Source organism: Heteronotia binoei, chromosome 12 (assembly GCF_032191835.1).
Source record: "Heteronotia binoei isolate CCM8104 ecotype False Entrance Well chromosome 12, APGP_CSIRO_Hbin_v1, whole genome shotgun sequence".
Lineage (NCBI taxonomy): Eukaryota > Metazoa > Chordata > Lepidosauria > Squamata > Gekkonidae > Heteronotia > Heteronotia binoei.
Window position 1 is genome coordinate 59,879,178 of NC_083234.1, and position 16,170 is coordinate 59,895,347.

General features: G+C 39.2%; 1 protein-coding gene across 1 annotated transcript in view; it reads left to right on the forward strand.

Annotated features, from left to right (window-relative positions):
- The window catches only part of RALGPS1 (Ral GEF with PH domain and SH3 binding motif 1), a 311,729-nt gene that overhangs the window by 282,345 nt on the left and 13,214 nt on the right, over positions 1-16,170 (forward strand). Inside the window, exons 14-17 of the mRNA XM_060251609.1 lie at positions 6,157-6,283; positions 7,070-7,221; positions 8,690-8,741; positions 11,866-11,991. Of these exons, the coding sequence (XP_060107592.1) occupies positions 6,157-6,283; positions 7,070-7,221; positions 8,690-8,741; positions 11,866-11,991 (457 nt within the window). The remainder of the gene's footprint in view (positions 1-6,156; positions 6,284-7,069; positions 7,222-8,689; positions 8,742-11,865; positions 11,992-16,170) is intronic.

Consider the following 16,170-nt stretch of genomic DNA (forward strand, 5'->3'; position numbering starts at 1 on the left):
AGTTTTTATTCATGATTTTTCCCACCATTTCTTTTGTCATATATTTTATAACCACATCTCTTGGTAGATTATTTTTTTTTTGCATATAGTGAGTTCACTCTATACATATAGTCATACATTTCTAGTCCCTTCAGGATCTTCCTCCAAAAATTCTGCAATTATTTTTATTATATATTCTTTCAAATCAGTTTCTTCATCCTCAGGTACTCCTCTCAGACGTATCTGGGTCTCCATCAGTTTGCAGTCATGAATTGCCACTTTTTCTTGTATTTTTAACAAGGTGGAATCATGTACTTTCACTCTCCCTTCCACCTCTTGCACTTTTTTTGATGTCACCACAGTCTCATTTCTGAGATCCTCTATATCCTTTTTTAGCTCTTCAATATCTTTTCTAATTTCTTTTTTGGAAGCAGTTATCATCTTCTTCATCCCTTTCATTATCCTGGCTTCCATTGCATCTAATTGGTCCTGCATTTTCTCCAGTGAAGCAGTCCTTGCACGGGTTTACTTATGGTCTAATTATCAGATTTAAAAGAGTGAGGCTTGCTCTTCTCAATAAGCCTAATTTTGCTGTCCTCAGAGCCTCCTGGGCTCAGATATTAATTTTTAAAGTTTTTATTTTTTCCAAAATGGCGCTTGCGACTTTATGCCTCACTTAAAAAAAAATTTCCTTTTTCCTCTAGAGGCTTCTAAAATGATTATTAACAGTAATGTCCAATAGTATTTACCTTATAATCGTCACCTCTGTTGGCTCCACCAATTTTTAATGTCCCGAACACTTTAAAAAATTTATTTAATTTTTAGCCTCCTAGCAATGGTCGCCGATGTTTTTCTATGATATTATAGTCCTAGAGTAGGCTGGCTGCTTCAATGATTTCCCTTTTCCATCCGATGCTTCCTGCTTTGCTTGCCACCAAATTCTGTTTTCGCTGTTAGAGAGATCTCACGATACTTGACGTATTTCCTGTGTTGGCTGTGGGAGCTGCAAGTTTATGACGATCGGGCTTTTTCTCCAAAACCGCAAGTAGACAAAACAATAAATTCCTTTTCACTTTTTAGCACTGTCCTTTAAATTTACAAAGTCCAAATTTCGCCCCTTCTCCCTTTCTTCTTCCAAGCTTTCTAGATTTCAATTTCCCACCTTCTGATTTTATTTTGTTTAACTTTAATTAGTCCCAGAATGAAAGATAGCAATCTGTACCTTTTCTGTAGTTATCCAGATCAACACCGGTCTTGTATAGCTTTAGATGTTTAACAGTATCAAAGAAGATTAGGATCCTGTCGAGCTTATGTCAAATAAATGACTCTGGAAACTTCTGCAGATGATGAAAATGCAACTAGTCTCCGGAGATCCCTCAAAGCCTCAAAGGAACCCCCCCCTCCCCTGAGACTCCCTTTTAGCCAAGGTAAATCTCCTCAAAGTTTCCTGTGCATATCTTGGACTGATCTCTGACTGGGAAAAGTAGGCAGTAGACATTAGATTGCCTTCCACTACCCCGAACAGAAGTTCTAGCCTGCTCCCCTTCTGAGAAGCAGTTCAGCTCGGCATTTTTCAACCCCAGAAGTCAACCTTTTACCAGTTGTCTTAATCATCAGTTTTGTAGCTTGTAGTAGAATTAGGCCCTGACCTGAATGGCCCAGGCTAGCCCAATCTCATCAGACCTCAGTATAGTTACAAGTATAGTAGTGAAAGCATTGTTAATGAACCAGTTTTTTAAAACCTTTCAGAATGTGTTCTACTCATTCAGTCTCAGCTATGTGATCTGAAGCTTCCTTTTTGGTCATCTCATAGGCATCATTTGTTACCTCCTGTATTTGCTGTATTAAGACAGAGATCAGTGAATTGAAACCTTTCACTCTGGAGGCCTAGTGTTCTAATAAAGGGTTACCATTCGCTTATAGCATTTGAATGATTATTCATGGGGAAATTATGCAAAGGAAAAAAACCAGTGAGATCCTTTGGGATATTAAATCTATGTGGTCAACTTTTCCAAATGTTCCTGCCATAGCTTTCTAAACAGCACGTGTCAGCTTTTGCTGAGCTCCTCTCAGGTTCCCCGATATAAACAGCTTGTAATAATGTTTACTATCGTTTATATGTTATCCTCATGCATATGTCAGCATCTTCTTGACAGTGAAGCTGAAGAATAATGAAAGCCAAACTTGCCTTTCTTTGTGGCAAAGGACAGGAAAACGTTGCTTGATGGCATTTTTTTCTATGGGAGGTGTAAAAACATTTGTAGCGGTTCATAGCAGTTGCATTCAGCCAGACTTGATGGGGCGAGACTAGTAAACGAAGAAGTATTTAGTAGAAGATGATGTCATTTTGTGGGTATTCAAAGCCAAAATGACCTGATTTCAGATGCATTTAAAGGCTGAAACTTTAGTAAAGAAGGCTTAAGATATTTTTCCTGCACCAAAGAGTAGCTGAAGTGATGAACATGAAAACAGGGATTACACAATACATTAACTTCTGTTTCTCAACTGGAAGTCTCTAACTGTGGTTGAGCAACAGATTCTGTTCAGCCTCAAACAGGGTTCTCAGAAGAATCACAAAAATAATTTTGATGTGCAAGAAAAAGATAATGAGTAAAACAACAAATGGTACTACCTCTATGAAACTCAGACTTCGGCTATACTATTCATGTTTACTGTGAGCCAGTTTCCATTTATATATATACACCATTTATCTACACCAGAATACACAAGGAAGTTAATTCAGGTGTCATTGGAGTCTCTGTTTCTGTGGTTCAGGTTGCATTTGCTTTGAAGAAGTGCTAGCACAGTAACAATGTGGAGGAGCAGAAATAACTTACCTATTCTTGGCCATCCGAGCTGCCATTATGGGCTGTTTGTCTGTGATTATGCTTTCAGCTGTCTGTTCTCCCTCCCTGCTGCCATGAGATCAGGATTTAGCATACTCTGCCAAAAAGCATGATGCTATGCTAACTTTGTAGGCAAAGGTGCCTGCAGAAATATTTTGTGTCTTGATGTTAGTTACCGAAATTCCTGGCCTCGAGACAGCTTATGGAATTGGTGTTGCTTTTAGCAATTTCGACCAATTTCTCACTAGGCTTGTTCCAGTCTCAGAGCCCTTTTTCTCCCGACACTTCTGTCCAATTTTGCACAAGCTGCTGGGGGGCTGCAACATGCCCCGTCTCTTTCGCATGGCAAGCAAGATCCTCTGAAAACCAGTTTCTGCTTGCCACAGGAAGAACACAGGGCAAGTTGCAGCTTTGTGCAAAAAGACAGAAGTGCCAGGGGGAAAAGGACTCCGAGACCGGAATAAGCCTAGTGAGAAATCCATCTTTGTCTTTTCATATTGGTGTTGGGATTAGCAGGTGGCAACACCTGAGGCATTCCTTAGAGTCTCACTTCTACTGCAGCTGATAATGGTGTTTCATTTATTTTCACTTTGTTGTTTTGGATAGCTGTCACTTTTTAAATTCTTGTAGATTTGCACCATATCTATTCCATGTGCTGTAGCTTTTAACATACTTTTCATTTTCCTTTATGGTGACAGAATAATAATGCTAAAGAACTGGTTATATTTCAAGAGAACTAGCAACATAACTACTTGGGGATGGGCACTGTAGTAGAGTGGGTCAGGCTGGCAGCACTGATTCTGATCATCATGCTTAATCAAGCAATGTAGTCCCTTGAACCATCTGGTATCAGCCTTATGTAACCATTAAGAATCAAGTATGTGTTCTGTTACTGCTCAGATTGGTGTGAAGAGAATGCTCTCCTCTGTTAAAGTTTTAGTAGTATAATGGTGAAATGTAGTCCTACAGCCCTTGTGTTTATATGGTACATCTCACCTCTCCTTCAGATAAATTTTCCTTAAAAACCCCCCAACTTGGTGGCCCTACATATCCTAGCTTGACACAGTTGAAATATGGATCCATTTTGATGTCATAAAAGAGATTTACAGTACAATCCTAAAGAGACTTAGTCCAGTCTATAATGAGTAGACTTAGACTGGTGTAACTCTCTTTAGGATTGCACTGTTAAGAAGTTATTCTTCCCTTTTCAAAGCATACCACTGCACTTTTAGTACATATAACCTGATAATAATATCGAAGCCTATTTTAAGCTTTTAGGGTATTGTGGAAACTCTTTTGACCGGTAGGCTATCACAGCAAAATCAACATTTGTTGTTAGTAATATTTTGGAGCTTTGAATTAATCCCACTGAAAAGGCTTAAATTGCACAACTGTCTTGATTTGCTTGTGGGTGATTCATCCTCTTCGGGCAATGAGGAAGGCTGATGGTTCTGTGAGAAGCTCTTTGTGGTCAGAATTTTGCAGAAACATGTTCAAGAAAGCATTTCTCTGGCTACATCTTCCAGAGTGTGGTTCTGGTTACACCCCTGATCAAGAAATGAGTAAGGCAGTATTTTGTTGGCAAGGTATTTGACCTTTAAATAAAAGGCCTCCTTAGAAACTATATAGTGCCAAAATGACTCATTGTTCAATATGCTAATTGGCTCAAGCCCTTATTGATATGGCAGGGCAGGCATGCAAGACGCTCCTTCATCACATGCATTTGTGTGTGAAAGAGAGAGGACAAGCCTGCAACTGAACATCCTCTCCCTGGTCTTGTTTACCAGTGGCTGTCACATGAGAGATATTCTTTTCTTCCTTAGGTCCAGAAGCTAGTTTAACATCTTCCCTTCCAAAATGTATCTTTCTTCTGCTTATATTCCATATCAGCCACTAAAAGATTTGTATAGATTTGAAGGTTTGCTTAATTTATGTAGTGGTGGAAAGGAGCACCTATGCAAATGTGTAGTCATCAGTGGCATAGCCAATCTTTGAGGTTTTGAGTCCAGGACTTGGGGAAATTGAGATTAAAAATGTGCATCCATTAAAATGTTTACGCTGCTGATACTTGTCCTTACTGAGCTGGCTTCCCTAGCTGAATGTTTAGCAATATTAATTATTAACTGAAGTTCTCAGGTATAATGAACTCTATAGCAGAGAGGCATTGTTAAGACTTGGGACTGCTTCAAACATGAAGAATTTCCTACACACAGAGCACTTTTGCACACACAAAAAATGAGCTTGTCTTGTGTACTGATTGTACATCTGCCTGTTCCACTGTGTGTACAGGTTCTAGGAAGTTGCAGTCAATCACAGCTTCTTCACATGTGTAAACTTAGTGGGACATGTGCTTGTTGCCTGCTATCAATTGCATTCAGGTTTCAAACTTTTTCTTATTATACAGAAAAGTATTTTTGTGAAGGATCAGTCAATCAATCAATATCAATCTTTATTGCATTAGCAACAAAGTGCCATAGCAACTAACAACTAGACTAAGGATCAGTGTAATATGTGAAATGTCAGAGAGAGCTGGAAGCAGAAAGTTCTTTCATTTGTGAAAAAAGTCTAGGAGCTAAACTCTTCCCTCTTGGTCAGTGCTGTTAAGATGTTGTCTTAGTCAAGACAGCCTCGTTGACACACACAGAAACAGAATTAGTCTCTTCTACTCGGAGGAGACCACTGATGAAAATACTAGCTCTACCCCATTCCTATTTTCTAATGCAAGTGCTGGCTAAAAATGTGTAACCCACTGGCAATTGGACTTTTCTCAAAGCCCCAGAGTTTGCAGATTTAATTGAGAAATAAGACATCTGTCTGGGTCTGGTGTACATGAAACATCCTCACGTTTCCCTTAGATACTCAGGCTATGAGTCAATGCTAACAAACTGTTTACAGGCAAATAAGGTTGCGAACCAAACTCGGAACATATGTTGTGTTAGACATTCACGATAACATCCGAAATATTTTCTGGCTGTGCATATTATTCCTTTGGCAAGTCTCTGTCATAGAGTAGCCAAGAATATATTTTTGTGGCACTTTAGTCATCAAAATGATGCGCAAGAATAGCAATTGGCAATTGCTGTTTTGATTTAATTGGATAATTTCTTAATAGGAACGGATGGCGTAATACCAGTAGGCAGGAAGCAGTATTTGGGAACTGCCATTTGAGATCAGTGACAGACTTTCTTAAGTAGATGCTGTTTTCCTTCCTCCCCCACACAGTACTTTCTGACTGTCTCTCTACAAGACTGTCCAAGCCTTCCAGAAACTGACCGCTAGCAATATCTTTCCTCAAGCTCCAGTTTAGCATTAATTGGTGTCTATTTTGTAGGTCCATCAGAGGTGTCAGCAGCTGTGAGGTTCAGCAGGAGACCAACCTGTCCTGATGCCTCGGTGGCAGCCAGCCTGCCAACTCCTCCTGTACCACGACACAGGAAGAGTCACAGCCTGGGAAACAAGTGGGTGTTCTAGTCCTCAATAAAATCTTACAGTTTATTCAGGCACCACTAAGGTTTAAACTAGCAATTAGAAAACCAAGGCATAGCTTTCTCAGTGGCACCTTTCTCCATTTCTAGTGACTCTTATTCCTAGTTAAATGCCTGCCCTCAGACCCACCTTGACTTCTCTTCTGGATGCAGCACACTCTCTGCCATTTTGGGCTGTGGTGCCACTCTTACCCAGCCTCTGTGGGGCAAAATTTACCAGGAATAGAATCAGCTGACGTAGTGCCCATTTCAGGCTAAGGAAATTGTGACTCTGTAGCTGTGATGTGCTCAGGTATATTGGACAGAAAGAAACATTCAGTGCAGTGGCAGTGAACTTCAGATTTTCAGTCAGAGTTCCCATGCTCTGCTGAGTAGAAGAAATGGTTGGATTATGATAGAGGGCATATTACTTGACCACCGTCATCTTATCGATTTCAGTTGCATAGGAATTGGGGATGGCTGAGCCTTGTAAACTGGGACTCTAGCAAGCATCAGAGGAACAATGTGAAAGCACACATATACCTATTTAAAAGCAATAGCAGATTAATGTTTACAGGCTGCTTTGAACCCTGTTCTTGTATAGACTTATCAGGCAACCTAGTTCTGAGAGAAGGAGCATATGAAAAATCTTTTTAGCTCTCAAGGACTTGGTGACGTGTATGATCAGTGAAGAGAGATCTGTGTGGAAAAATCAGGAGTGAATGGATATTATCAGATTACATAAGAATCTTGCCTTTTTTTTCTTTTCCAATTTTCCAGTATGATGTGTCAGTTAAGTGTAGTTGAAAGTAAAAGTGCAACGTTCCCAACAGAGAAGCCACGCCACCTGCTGGATGACAGTGTGCTAGAATCCCACAGTCCTGTCAGAAACCACACACTAAACTCTGTTTTCACCAATGGTATTTCTATAGGTAAGTATTCAGTGGTTTGGATACAAGAGTCTTGCTGGATTCACTGCTTGTCTGTCTCTCCTGCTTTGTTCAGAGAGATGCCTAGAAATATAGTATCTGGAAAATGTCTTATTTTCAGGGTAAAGAAAACTTATCATTTAGATAGAAACTCCATGCAGGTAGCTAAGAGCTGCTTTTCATGTGCACAGAAATGTTGCACAGGTCACTTTATTTGCAGGCCACTTCAGTCTCTCTCTCTCTCTCTCTCTCTCACACACACACACACACCTGTAGACAGCTAGCCTCTTACTGACTTGACTGTCTTGCTAAAATATGGCAACAGTGAAATGGAATGCATTAAGTCATTGTGAATTTTGTTCTCCTGTGAGTTAGGTTGGCAGTTAATGTAAAAAAGGAGACATGTTCATGAAAATTCAAGGAAGTTTGAGAGTATGAAGAGCACCATTTTAAAAGGTCATGAAGCACAAGCCATGTTTAGAAATGATCTCTACAGGAAAAAGAAATGTATTCTGCAAAATTTATCATAAAGTTTTAAATTTTGGCTGCAGAAAAGACTTTTTTTGGGGGGGGGAGTAGCTGTTTTGAGTGAAATGTAATAGTGAACATCATGCCAGAGAAAAGCCTGAGTTCCAGAAGTAGTTTGGGTAGTCTGTAGCAGCTAAAAAGACAAACTTGGCTGATTTAGTAACTAATTTGCTGTGGCATGAGTTTTTATATGCAAGAGCCTACTTCATCAGATGCATGATGCACAGTGGTTACTAATCTGAATGTGAAAAGTGTCATCTTCACATATCACCTGAGAAGCCATCACAGATCATTACCATGCTGAGCAGTTTCCTAGCAATGGAAAAACTAAGCTGGACAGTAATAAACCTTCCAGGAGTTGGATATCATCTGTCGCTGGGATGGCTGTTTCTTTAACTTAGCACCTGAACAAAAGGAAATTCAGTCCACACTACCAAGATTGGTGGAAAGGAAATGTGTTCAGTTGTGACTTTTACAGCTTTAAATTTGCAGCTTCAATAACTTGAATGGAAAATGATGGATTCTGAAACATTCTGATTCTTTAATGAGAGGACCATGAGTAAAACCAAGCATCAGGCTGATTTGTCATGGCACCAAAATGTCACTTACTTCATGTTACCTGTTTCTGTGTCTTAATTAAATGAAAAACAGTCATACTTTTGTTGTCTGTCATTTGTCTTTGGCTGGTGTGGTTTTCGAAGTACTCTGAATCAGTGATGATAATCATAAGGTACTAAACAAACACGCTACAGCACTGTATTGCTCAGGGCAACAGGCACCTCAAGAAGAAACACTGGAATATTTCTTCTATAACTTTTCACTGTGTAGTCTCTCATATTCGGCTTCTGTGGTTTGTTTTGGGGTCTTTTGCAAGGTTGTGGAGTTGGTCCATATTTCATTTTTCTTGACATGTGAATATCTCTGTGTCCTTTCTGTTTTGTAGGAAGCAGTGAAAGCTCAGAATTTAGTGAGGAGCCTTCTTCAGGGCTTGAGAGGTGAGCATTACCTTTACAAATGAGTTGATGGTATATAGACTGAATCTGCACTTCACAGCAACACAGAAGCCTTTGTTGAGTTTTGCTTCAGAGAAACAAATGGCACAGTAATGTTGCCGTTGACTATAGTCATACAGAAAAAAAATGGCAGAAAAATGCCATAAAAGCTACCATTATGAGTTTTAAAAGTGAAGTTGAGGGCAAGCCTCTAAATATTCAGTGTATGAATTTCTGCATATTTCCCCTACATTCTGTGCTGATGAAACTGAATTAGCAGATCCTCAGTAATGCATTTAGACTTTAAAATGCCATCAAACTTCAGAATACATTTTTCTGGATTGACCTTAACCTGAAAGCATGGCTTTTAGCTTATTTTTGTCAATCATCCAGAATTTGTACATTTGGTTTGTTTGCTTATAACACCCATGTAAAAGCCACAGAAGAATTCAGGCTGCAGACATGCTCTATCTGGGCAGTGCTCTCTGTCTTTCTAGACTCATCTCATACTGGAATCTACTCTCGGGGACCTCCCAGGTTCTGTTGAGCTATAGAACAACCTTTCTCCAAGCCTCAGCTTGTTTCTGCACTGTAAAATAAACAGAAAAATCAGTATCCCTTACACTGTGGTGCTCTCTTTTAAACAAAACAAGTTCAGCCATATTCTCATAAGAAATTAAACCAAATACTTGTTTCTGACTTTGCCTGGTATATGATATCTCAGGTGAAGTGTAGTTCAGTGATAATGCCAGACTAAAAAGAACCAATCACTTAGTGGCCATGAGGAGGCAGTGCCCCATAACTTTACTTCATTGTTGTGATCTCTGTCTCAAAACATTCTGGAGTTCGTCTAAGCATGAGGCACTACACTGTTCACTTGCAATGGTCTTCCCCATCTTCACACTGTATCATCCTTCAGTTCTCTTTTTGCTGCTCTGGAGAGAAGAATTTCTTGGAGTGCCTCATCAACTGGAAAACAGACAATAATATAAATGATATGAATAATACGAAAGACAGCAATAGAAGAAAAGGAAGCAAACAAAGGATTGTTTTTGAAGGAAAATGGCACAATCAGATGATTACCCATTGTGTTTGTTCTGCCTAGGTGAAGGACACTGTGTGTCTAGATGTTCATTTTGTAGACAGTAACTTAGTGACAGGACATAATGGTTTAAAATCTGAGATATTGGTAGATGTCATCTTTACTAGTGTGAAGGTTCAAACCAACCGTAGTGACTACGAGAGTACTTACATCTATTACATATTCAGACTCCATATTTGAATGGGGATTCAGCTGCTTCCCATAGCAACTGTCGTTTTACATTGAAGCTTTTTATACAGATCTGAGATAGCTTTGTAATGACTTTACTTTCCAGTAGCTCATAATGTTTTAACATCTTATGTATATAATATTTCATGTTTTGTATATGTAATGTTCATTCAACTCATTGTATACTGTTGCATTCATTATTGGCAATAGATGTTAACCTAGAATATATCTTATATATCTTATTTTAGAATTTACTTTGTCAGTCATAAAGTGAGGATAGAAAATACCATTTTGACCTCAAGGTTTTGCATTTAATTGAAGCATTTCGCCATTACCTGAATGTGTTCTTAGAGATGTGACTTTTGAGCAAAGGAAAATATTTATATTAGGGGTGAGGTGCCCAAAAATGTATTACAAAATTATGATAAGCAATTTAAATACAGTTAAAAACATTGTCTTCCCAGATGAGCTAAAATATAAATGCTTTTCAAAAATCAAAGGAGATTTTTTGTGGTTTTAATCATCATTGTTTCGTCTAAATTATAAGCCACCTTGAGTTCCGTAAAGTAGAAAGGCGACTAATAGATTTTTTAAAAAAACAATAAACTAGCCATTCTAATACTAAGGTCTTTGGAAATAACGTTAGGATTGTTTGTTACCTTGATGTAGCTGAAGTATCTGTTTTGTGCAAGATAAAAAATTTATAGTCTCTCAGGATCATGTGCCAATTTTTTTTTAGGTTAACACTGTTTCTCTGGATCAGTGTTATTGCTGCCATCTTAGGAATCCTTCAAGGTGCCTATAGCTTGCCCACAATGTAATTCTAGAAAGCTCTTCAAATAAGTACATGAGAATCTTTATTTCTTTACAAACTGCCATCTCAGACTGTTTTGTGCACATTGGCAGAATTTCACATCCATGCCAGTTGGGCTGTTCTGATCAACAAGCGGAGGGGGGGGGGACTGGGGGCAAGTTATGCCCCACAGATCACAGAATTTCTTGAAATCAGTGGAAGACATTTAGTCACTCCAGAGAACATGCTTCATGCATTCAGTATATTCAGTTTATTGGAAAGTTGCATCTCTCTAATTTAGCGTAATTTGCCTAAAGTAGACAGTTTTCATCTAAGCAACCAAAGGTTTTAGCACAGCAGCTGAGTTGGGAGTGGAATGGGTTTGTTTGTGCTTCTGGTCTCATAAAATAATTCTGTCTTCACAATGCATTGCTTCACTTGTTCTTCATGCATTACATCTCTGCTGGGCCAGAGTGTCACATTAAAGACCATTTCCATCAATGGCCCCAGTATTGAAACCTTGCCTCTGAATCCCAAAGGATTTAGTGAAGGCTGTGGTTATTCAGTGGTGATGAAAAGGCATCCTGCACACATATATTTATACTTCTTTCTTCATTTTTCTTCTCATGCCCTGCAGTTAATTACTGGCCTTTTGTACAGCTTTTAAACATTTAATGCTGTTCTTTTGAAAGCCCCTTAGTTTTTTTCTGAGGGCTTTTTTCAGGTTTGTAGTTCGGGATAATTGGGGCAAGTGTAACTTTCATAAAAGCTCATTTAGTCTCAGTCTAATTTTTTTCAGAGTATTGTTGGACCTCAGAAATAAAAGGAAGAAGAAGTCAGTGAGATAGAAGCAGTTTCAAAAATCTGCATGATCTGTTCACTCAGAGCACCATCTTACCCATGTTCTCACAAAGATTTGCTTTGTATTTTCATAGATGTTAAAATGAGCATTATCTCATGGAAAGTAAAACAACCATTAAAGATATTTCTCTCTTTGAGAACATCCAAAACAATATGCGTCTCACATTATCTTGTATGTTTTGTTGTGGTGGATGTTATCACAGTATCTGCACGATGAGAAAAGAACTTACCTGTAAATTTATGAACAGGGGTCGGTTGTATGCCACGCTGGGGCCCAACTGGCGGGTACCAATTCGGAATTCTCCCAGAAGTCGAAGCTGTGTCTACAGGTACAATTAGGTGGTGGGTCTATCTCGCCCTAAAATGTGGTGTTAACTCTTATTTTCAGCCTCTGTTTTCCTCTTGCTACTTAAGACAGCACCATATTTTCTTTTTCTTTTCTTCCATCATCTGTGCAAAGACTTTCCTTCTGTGCTATATGACTTGCCAAGAGAAGGGAAAATGTTTAGATGTTCATTCATCAAGATATGCTTTTCATCTCCACACCACAGAAGCATGACTGGCCATGTTTACATGTCATACTGCATATAAACATGCTTCACACAGATGCTGACTATTCTTCCTTATCATACTGAGAAGCATACAATAATTGAGGGCAGAACTCAGTAAAGGTGTTTTTCTTTTAAACTAACCGATTCCAAGATTAGAATTTAAGCTTAACTCTCTTATTAAAATAATTATGTCTGAAAGTGCTTTGTTTGACTACATGATATGGGGGAGGGACAGTGGCTCAGTGGTAGAGCATCTGCTTGGTAAGCAGAAGGTCCCAGGTTGAATCCTTGGCATCTCCAACTAAAAGGGTGCAGGCAAATAGCCGTGAAAAACCTTAGCTTGAGACCCTGGAGAGCCACTGCCAGTCTGAGTAGACAATACTGACTTTGTCCTCCTTTCTATCTAGTTTCTGTTTTAAATAAGGAACACACTGAGGGTGATGCCACACAGAGCATTTTCCCCATTTAAGTGATCCGAGAGGAGGGCTTTTAAAAAACCCCCAAAACCCCAAGGTCATCCTCCGTTTGTGAGCGAATTGTTGTCCGCAATTCTCCTTCCTTGTCTCTGTTCTTTTTAAACTAGAAGAAATGTGAGATTTCCATCCCTGCCATTCTCAATGTGATGTAGTCTTATACTCCTCCTGCTTCCATCCCTTCCCCCTCCCCACTACAGCTACCTGACTTAGTGCAGCTATTATTATATACAAGACTGGATCATTTTTCCGCGGATCTGTGCAAAGGGTGAGAAAGATTTTAGCCCATCCAGTCATTCTACAGGTGCTTCACAGGATCCAAGTCACTGTTTATGTCCAGATATACAGAAACAATGAAATATTGCTGTCCACAGATCACTTAAGACTCCCAGACAGGATAGCGAAAGAATGCTGCAAAGGAACTGAGAAACTATGCATGCCATACACCAAAGAGAAAGAGAGAGAAAGGAGAGGTGGCAGCAAAGGTTACTGCTGCAGCCCTTTCTGTTATGGTTTAGCATTATGCGTGTATCCAGATTTTTTTTTAATGGGTGGAGAGTCTCAACATCATGCAGTTGACAGCAAATCGACCAGCAGATATGTAACAAATGCTCACCTGTGAGGAAGGAGAATCACAGCGAAAGCAAGAAGGACAGTGTGCTGATTCTACTGTGCTGGTAAAAGCTCTGTTGCCAGCACAAATGAACATAATCGCAATCAAGTACAAGACAGAAATGGAAAATCCCTTCTACGTGGAAGCACCCCAACATGAAACCCTATCAAGGATTATTAAAACCAAGTGGATAATAGCATTAAAATGTATGCCCACAGCACAAAGCTTTGTGTTTGGGCCATGTGTCTCATGTGCAGTCTTGTGAATGCTCTTGGGAAAAGAGAGCTTGGATGCACTTTATCCCTAAGGGGTAGCTTCCTAACATTTAGCATTAATTAGTGTTTCTCCTACTGTTTGTTGAATTATGCTGGCTTTCAAGCGGATTCTTCCTTTTCCAACCTCATCACCGCTATTCCATTTACTTCTACAACTCATACAAATCAAAACTATGGCCAGTGCATTTCTTCCAATGAAAGCAGGATCTAAAATATCAGCATCTCAATTAGCAGGATGTGCCTTCTTGCATAAGATAATGAGAGAATAACATACCAGTGATGAAAGTGATGGAATAACTTGCCAGGATAATGAATATGCATGTTTTGGGGAAAGGGAGTAAACTTATGCAAATGATCTTTGACTAATTCTAACCAGTTTGTCCCAAGATTAATCTAAAGATTAGTTCCTTACAGGGCATCTTCTCAAAGTTTCTTCTGTTCCTCTTTCTAATTGCTGAATCATTTTGCTATTCTTGGGGTTTTTTAACAGAACCTTTGTGTTTCTTGCAAAGGTGATGTGAATATTTGTGTGTGCTTATGGAGGGGGAAAGATGCTTCTGCCTTCACAATGATCTTGCTGTCGAGCTCATTCTCCATTTCAATCCTCGGTTTGCCTGACTTTATCTCATTCTGTTTTTATTCCTTTTTGAATAAACATCCAAAAATGACATCTCATCATATTGCCTGCGTTAATTATAGGCTATCACTCGGAGAAGTGGATGTCTTTTATAAATATGCTCATTCACTGTGATGATTTGTGTATAAAATTGTGATGTTCTCTGGTGATGGAAAACCTTTGGTCATAAAAATAGTAGTGATCTGTTTTCCATAACTAAGCAGCCTCAATGTAAGGTTGTTAAAGATTCCTTGTAAGATATATGGGGTTCCCTGTCAAAGAAAGGGACAGGCTTTCTGACTCTGTCTGTGATCTAAAGTTGCTGCTATGTACACAGGAACAGGTTTTCATTTGTGGGCATCCATAGTACATACCTGCCAATCTCACATTCAGAATTAATGTGTATAAATTAATTCATAGGCTCTGCAGAGAGGCAAAACAAAGGGGCCTCAGTATCATTTGTTCTATATATTACTATACAAATTTACTATTTTGTTCTTCTCACTATAGAAATAGCTATGATATCGTGAAGTAGAACCAAAAAGAAAGACATTTCCTGGAACTGATTCAGATTGCCAGAAACTGATTTTCTGGCAAATTGTGTTGGCCTGAGACAAGATCTACCTATATACATTTCACAGTGGGGTTTATAGAGCCATAAACTTTTATATAATGCCTGCTGTGCCAGAATCTAACCAAGATCAGTCTGTCCTTATTGTGTGTGTTTCTTAACTAGCTGATATTTGAAGTAAAGAATGTGGCGACTCCAGGACTTTTTAAACAGAAAATGCCCAGCAGGAACTCATTTGCATGTTAAGCCACATCCCCTGGTGTTACCATTGTTTCACACAGAGTTTTTTTTTTTTTTTGTAGAAAAAGCCCTGGGTGACTTCATTGCTCTTAGAACATAAAGTAGTGCCTGCTGGATAAAACCATCCAAATCCAGCATCCTGTTTCACACAGCAGCCAACCAGTTGCCCTGGAGGGCCAAACAAGTGGTATAGAGGTCAAGGCCCATATATATATATAAACTTAGTCACCTTTCTACTTTATAGGAACTCAAGGCAGCTTACAGTGTAAACAACAATATAATAAAGTACATTAAAAACCATACTTTAAAACCGCCAGTAGGCAAAAGAACAGAAGCAAACTGAATGCCATCATTAAAAAAAAAGTTTTCAGCTGCCTCCTGAAGGTCAAGGGAAGGGGCAGGTTCCCTGGTGTTACCAGCTTCCTGGGGAGCTGGTTCCATAAACGTGGTGCTGCTGTTGAAAAGGCTCTGGGCCCCCAGATAAGCTTCTTTGGTCAATGGGACAGTCAAGAGAGTCTCTCCTCATGATCTTAGTTCCCGGGCAGAAACCTATGAGAGAAGGCAATCCTTCAGATGCCCCATTCCCAAGCCATGTGGAGATTTAAAGGTCAAAAACAACACTTTGAATCAGACTCAGGAGTGGATCAGAAGCCAGTGTAATTGTTATTGTATTGGTGGTCACATAATCCTGACCTCAACCAGCAGTCTAACGTTTGTATTCTTCCCGAGCCATGACTTCCAAACACTCGTCAAGGTTCGCCTCAACTACAGCACATTACAGCAGTCCTGTCTACATGTTACTGAAATATGAATCACTATGGCTAAATCAAACTGAGCTTGGGAACATCTTGAGTGTTTAATGACTAGATTTTAGTTATTAGAGTCCTCTTGATCCTGTTTATTGAAGGTGAAGGGTTTGTTTTTCACTCGATGTCATTTTAATAGAATAGCCTCACCCAGTTTGCTAATAATTTAACTGGCACATGTCACTTTATGGCAATTTCATATAACTTTGGCCGTCATAACTTTTAAACAACAGCAGTTCGGCTTAATCCTGCTCATATATATATTCTCTTAATCACAGCAGTTCAGTTAATTGTTTAAAGCACATTTTGTCTGGTATCTACAGTGATGATGTCTCTGTTGGCATCTTGAAACCTTGAATGTCC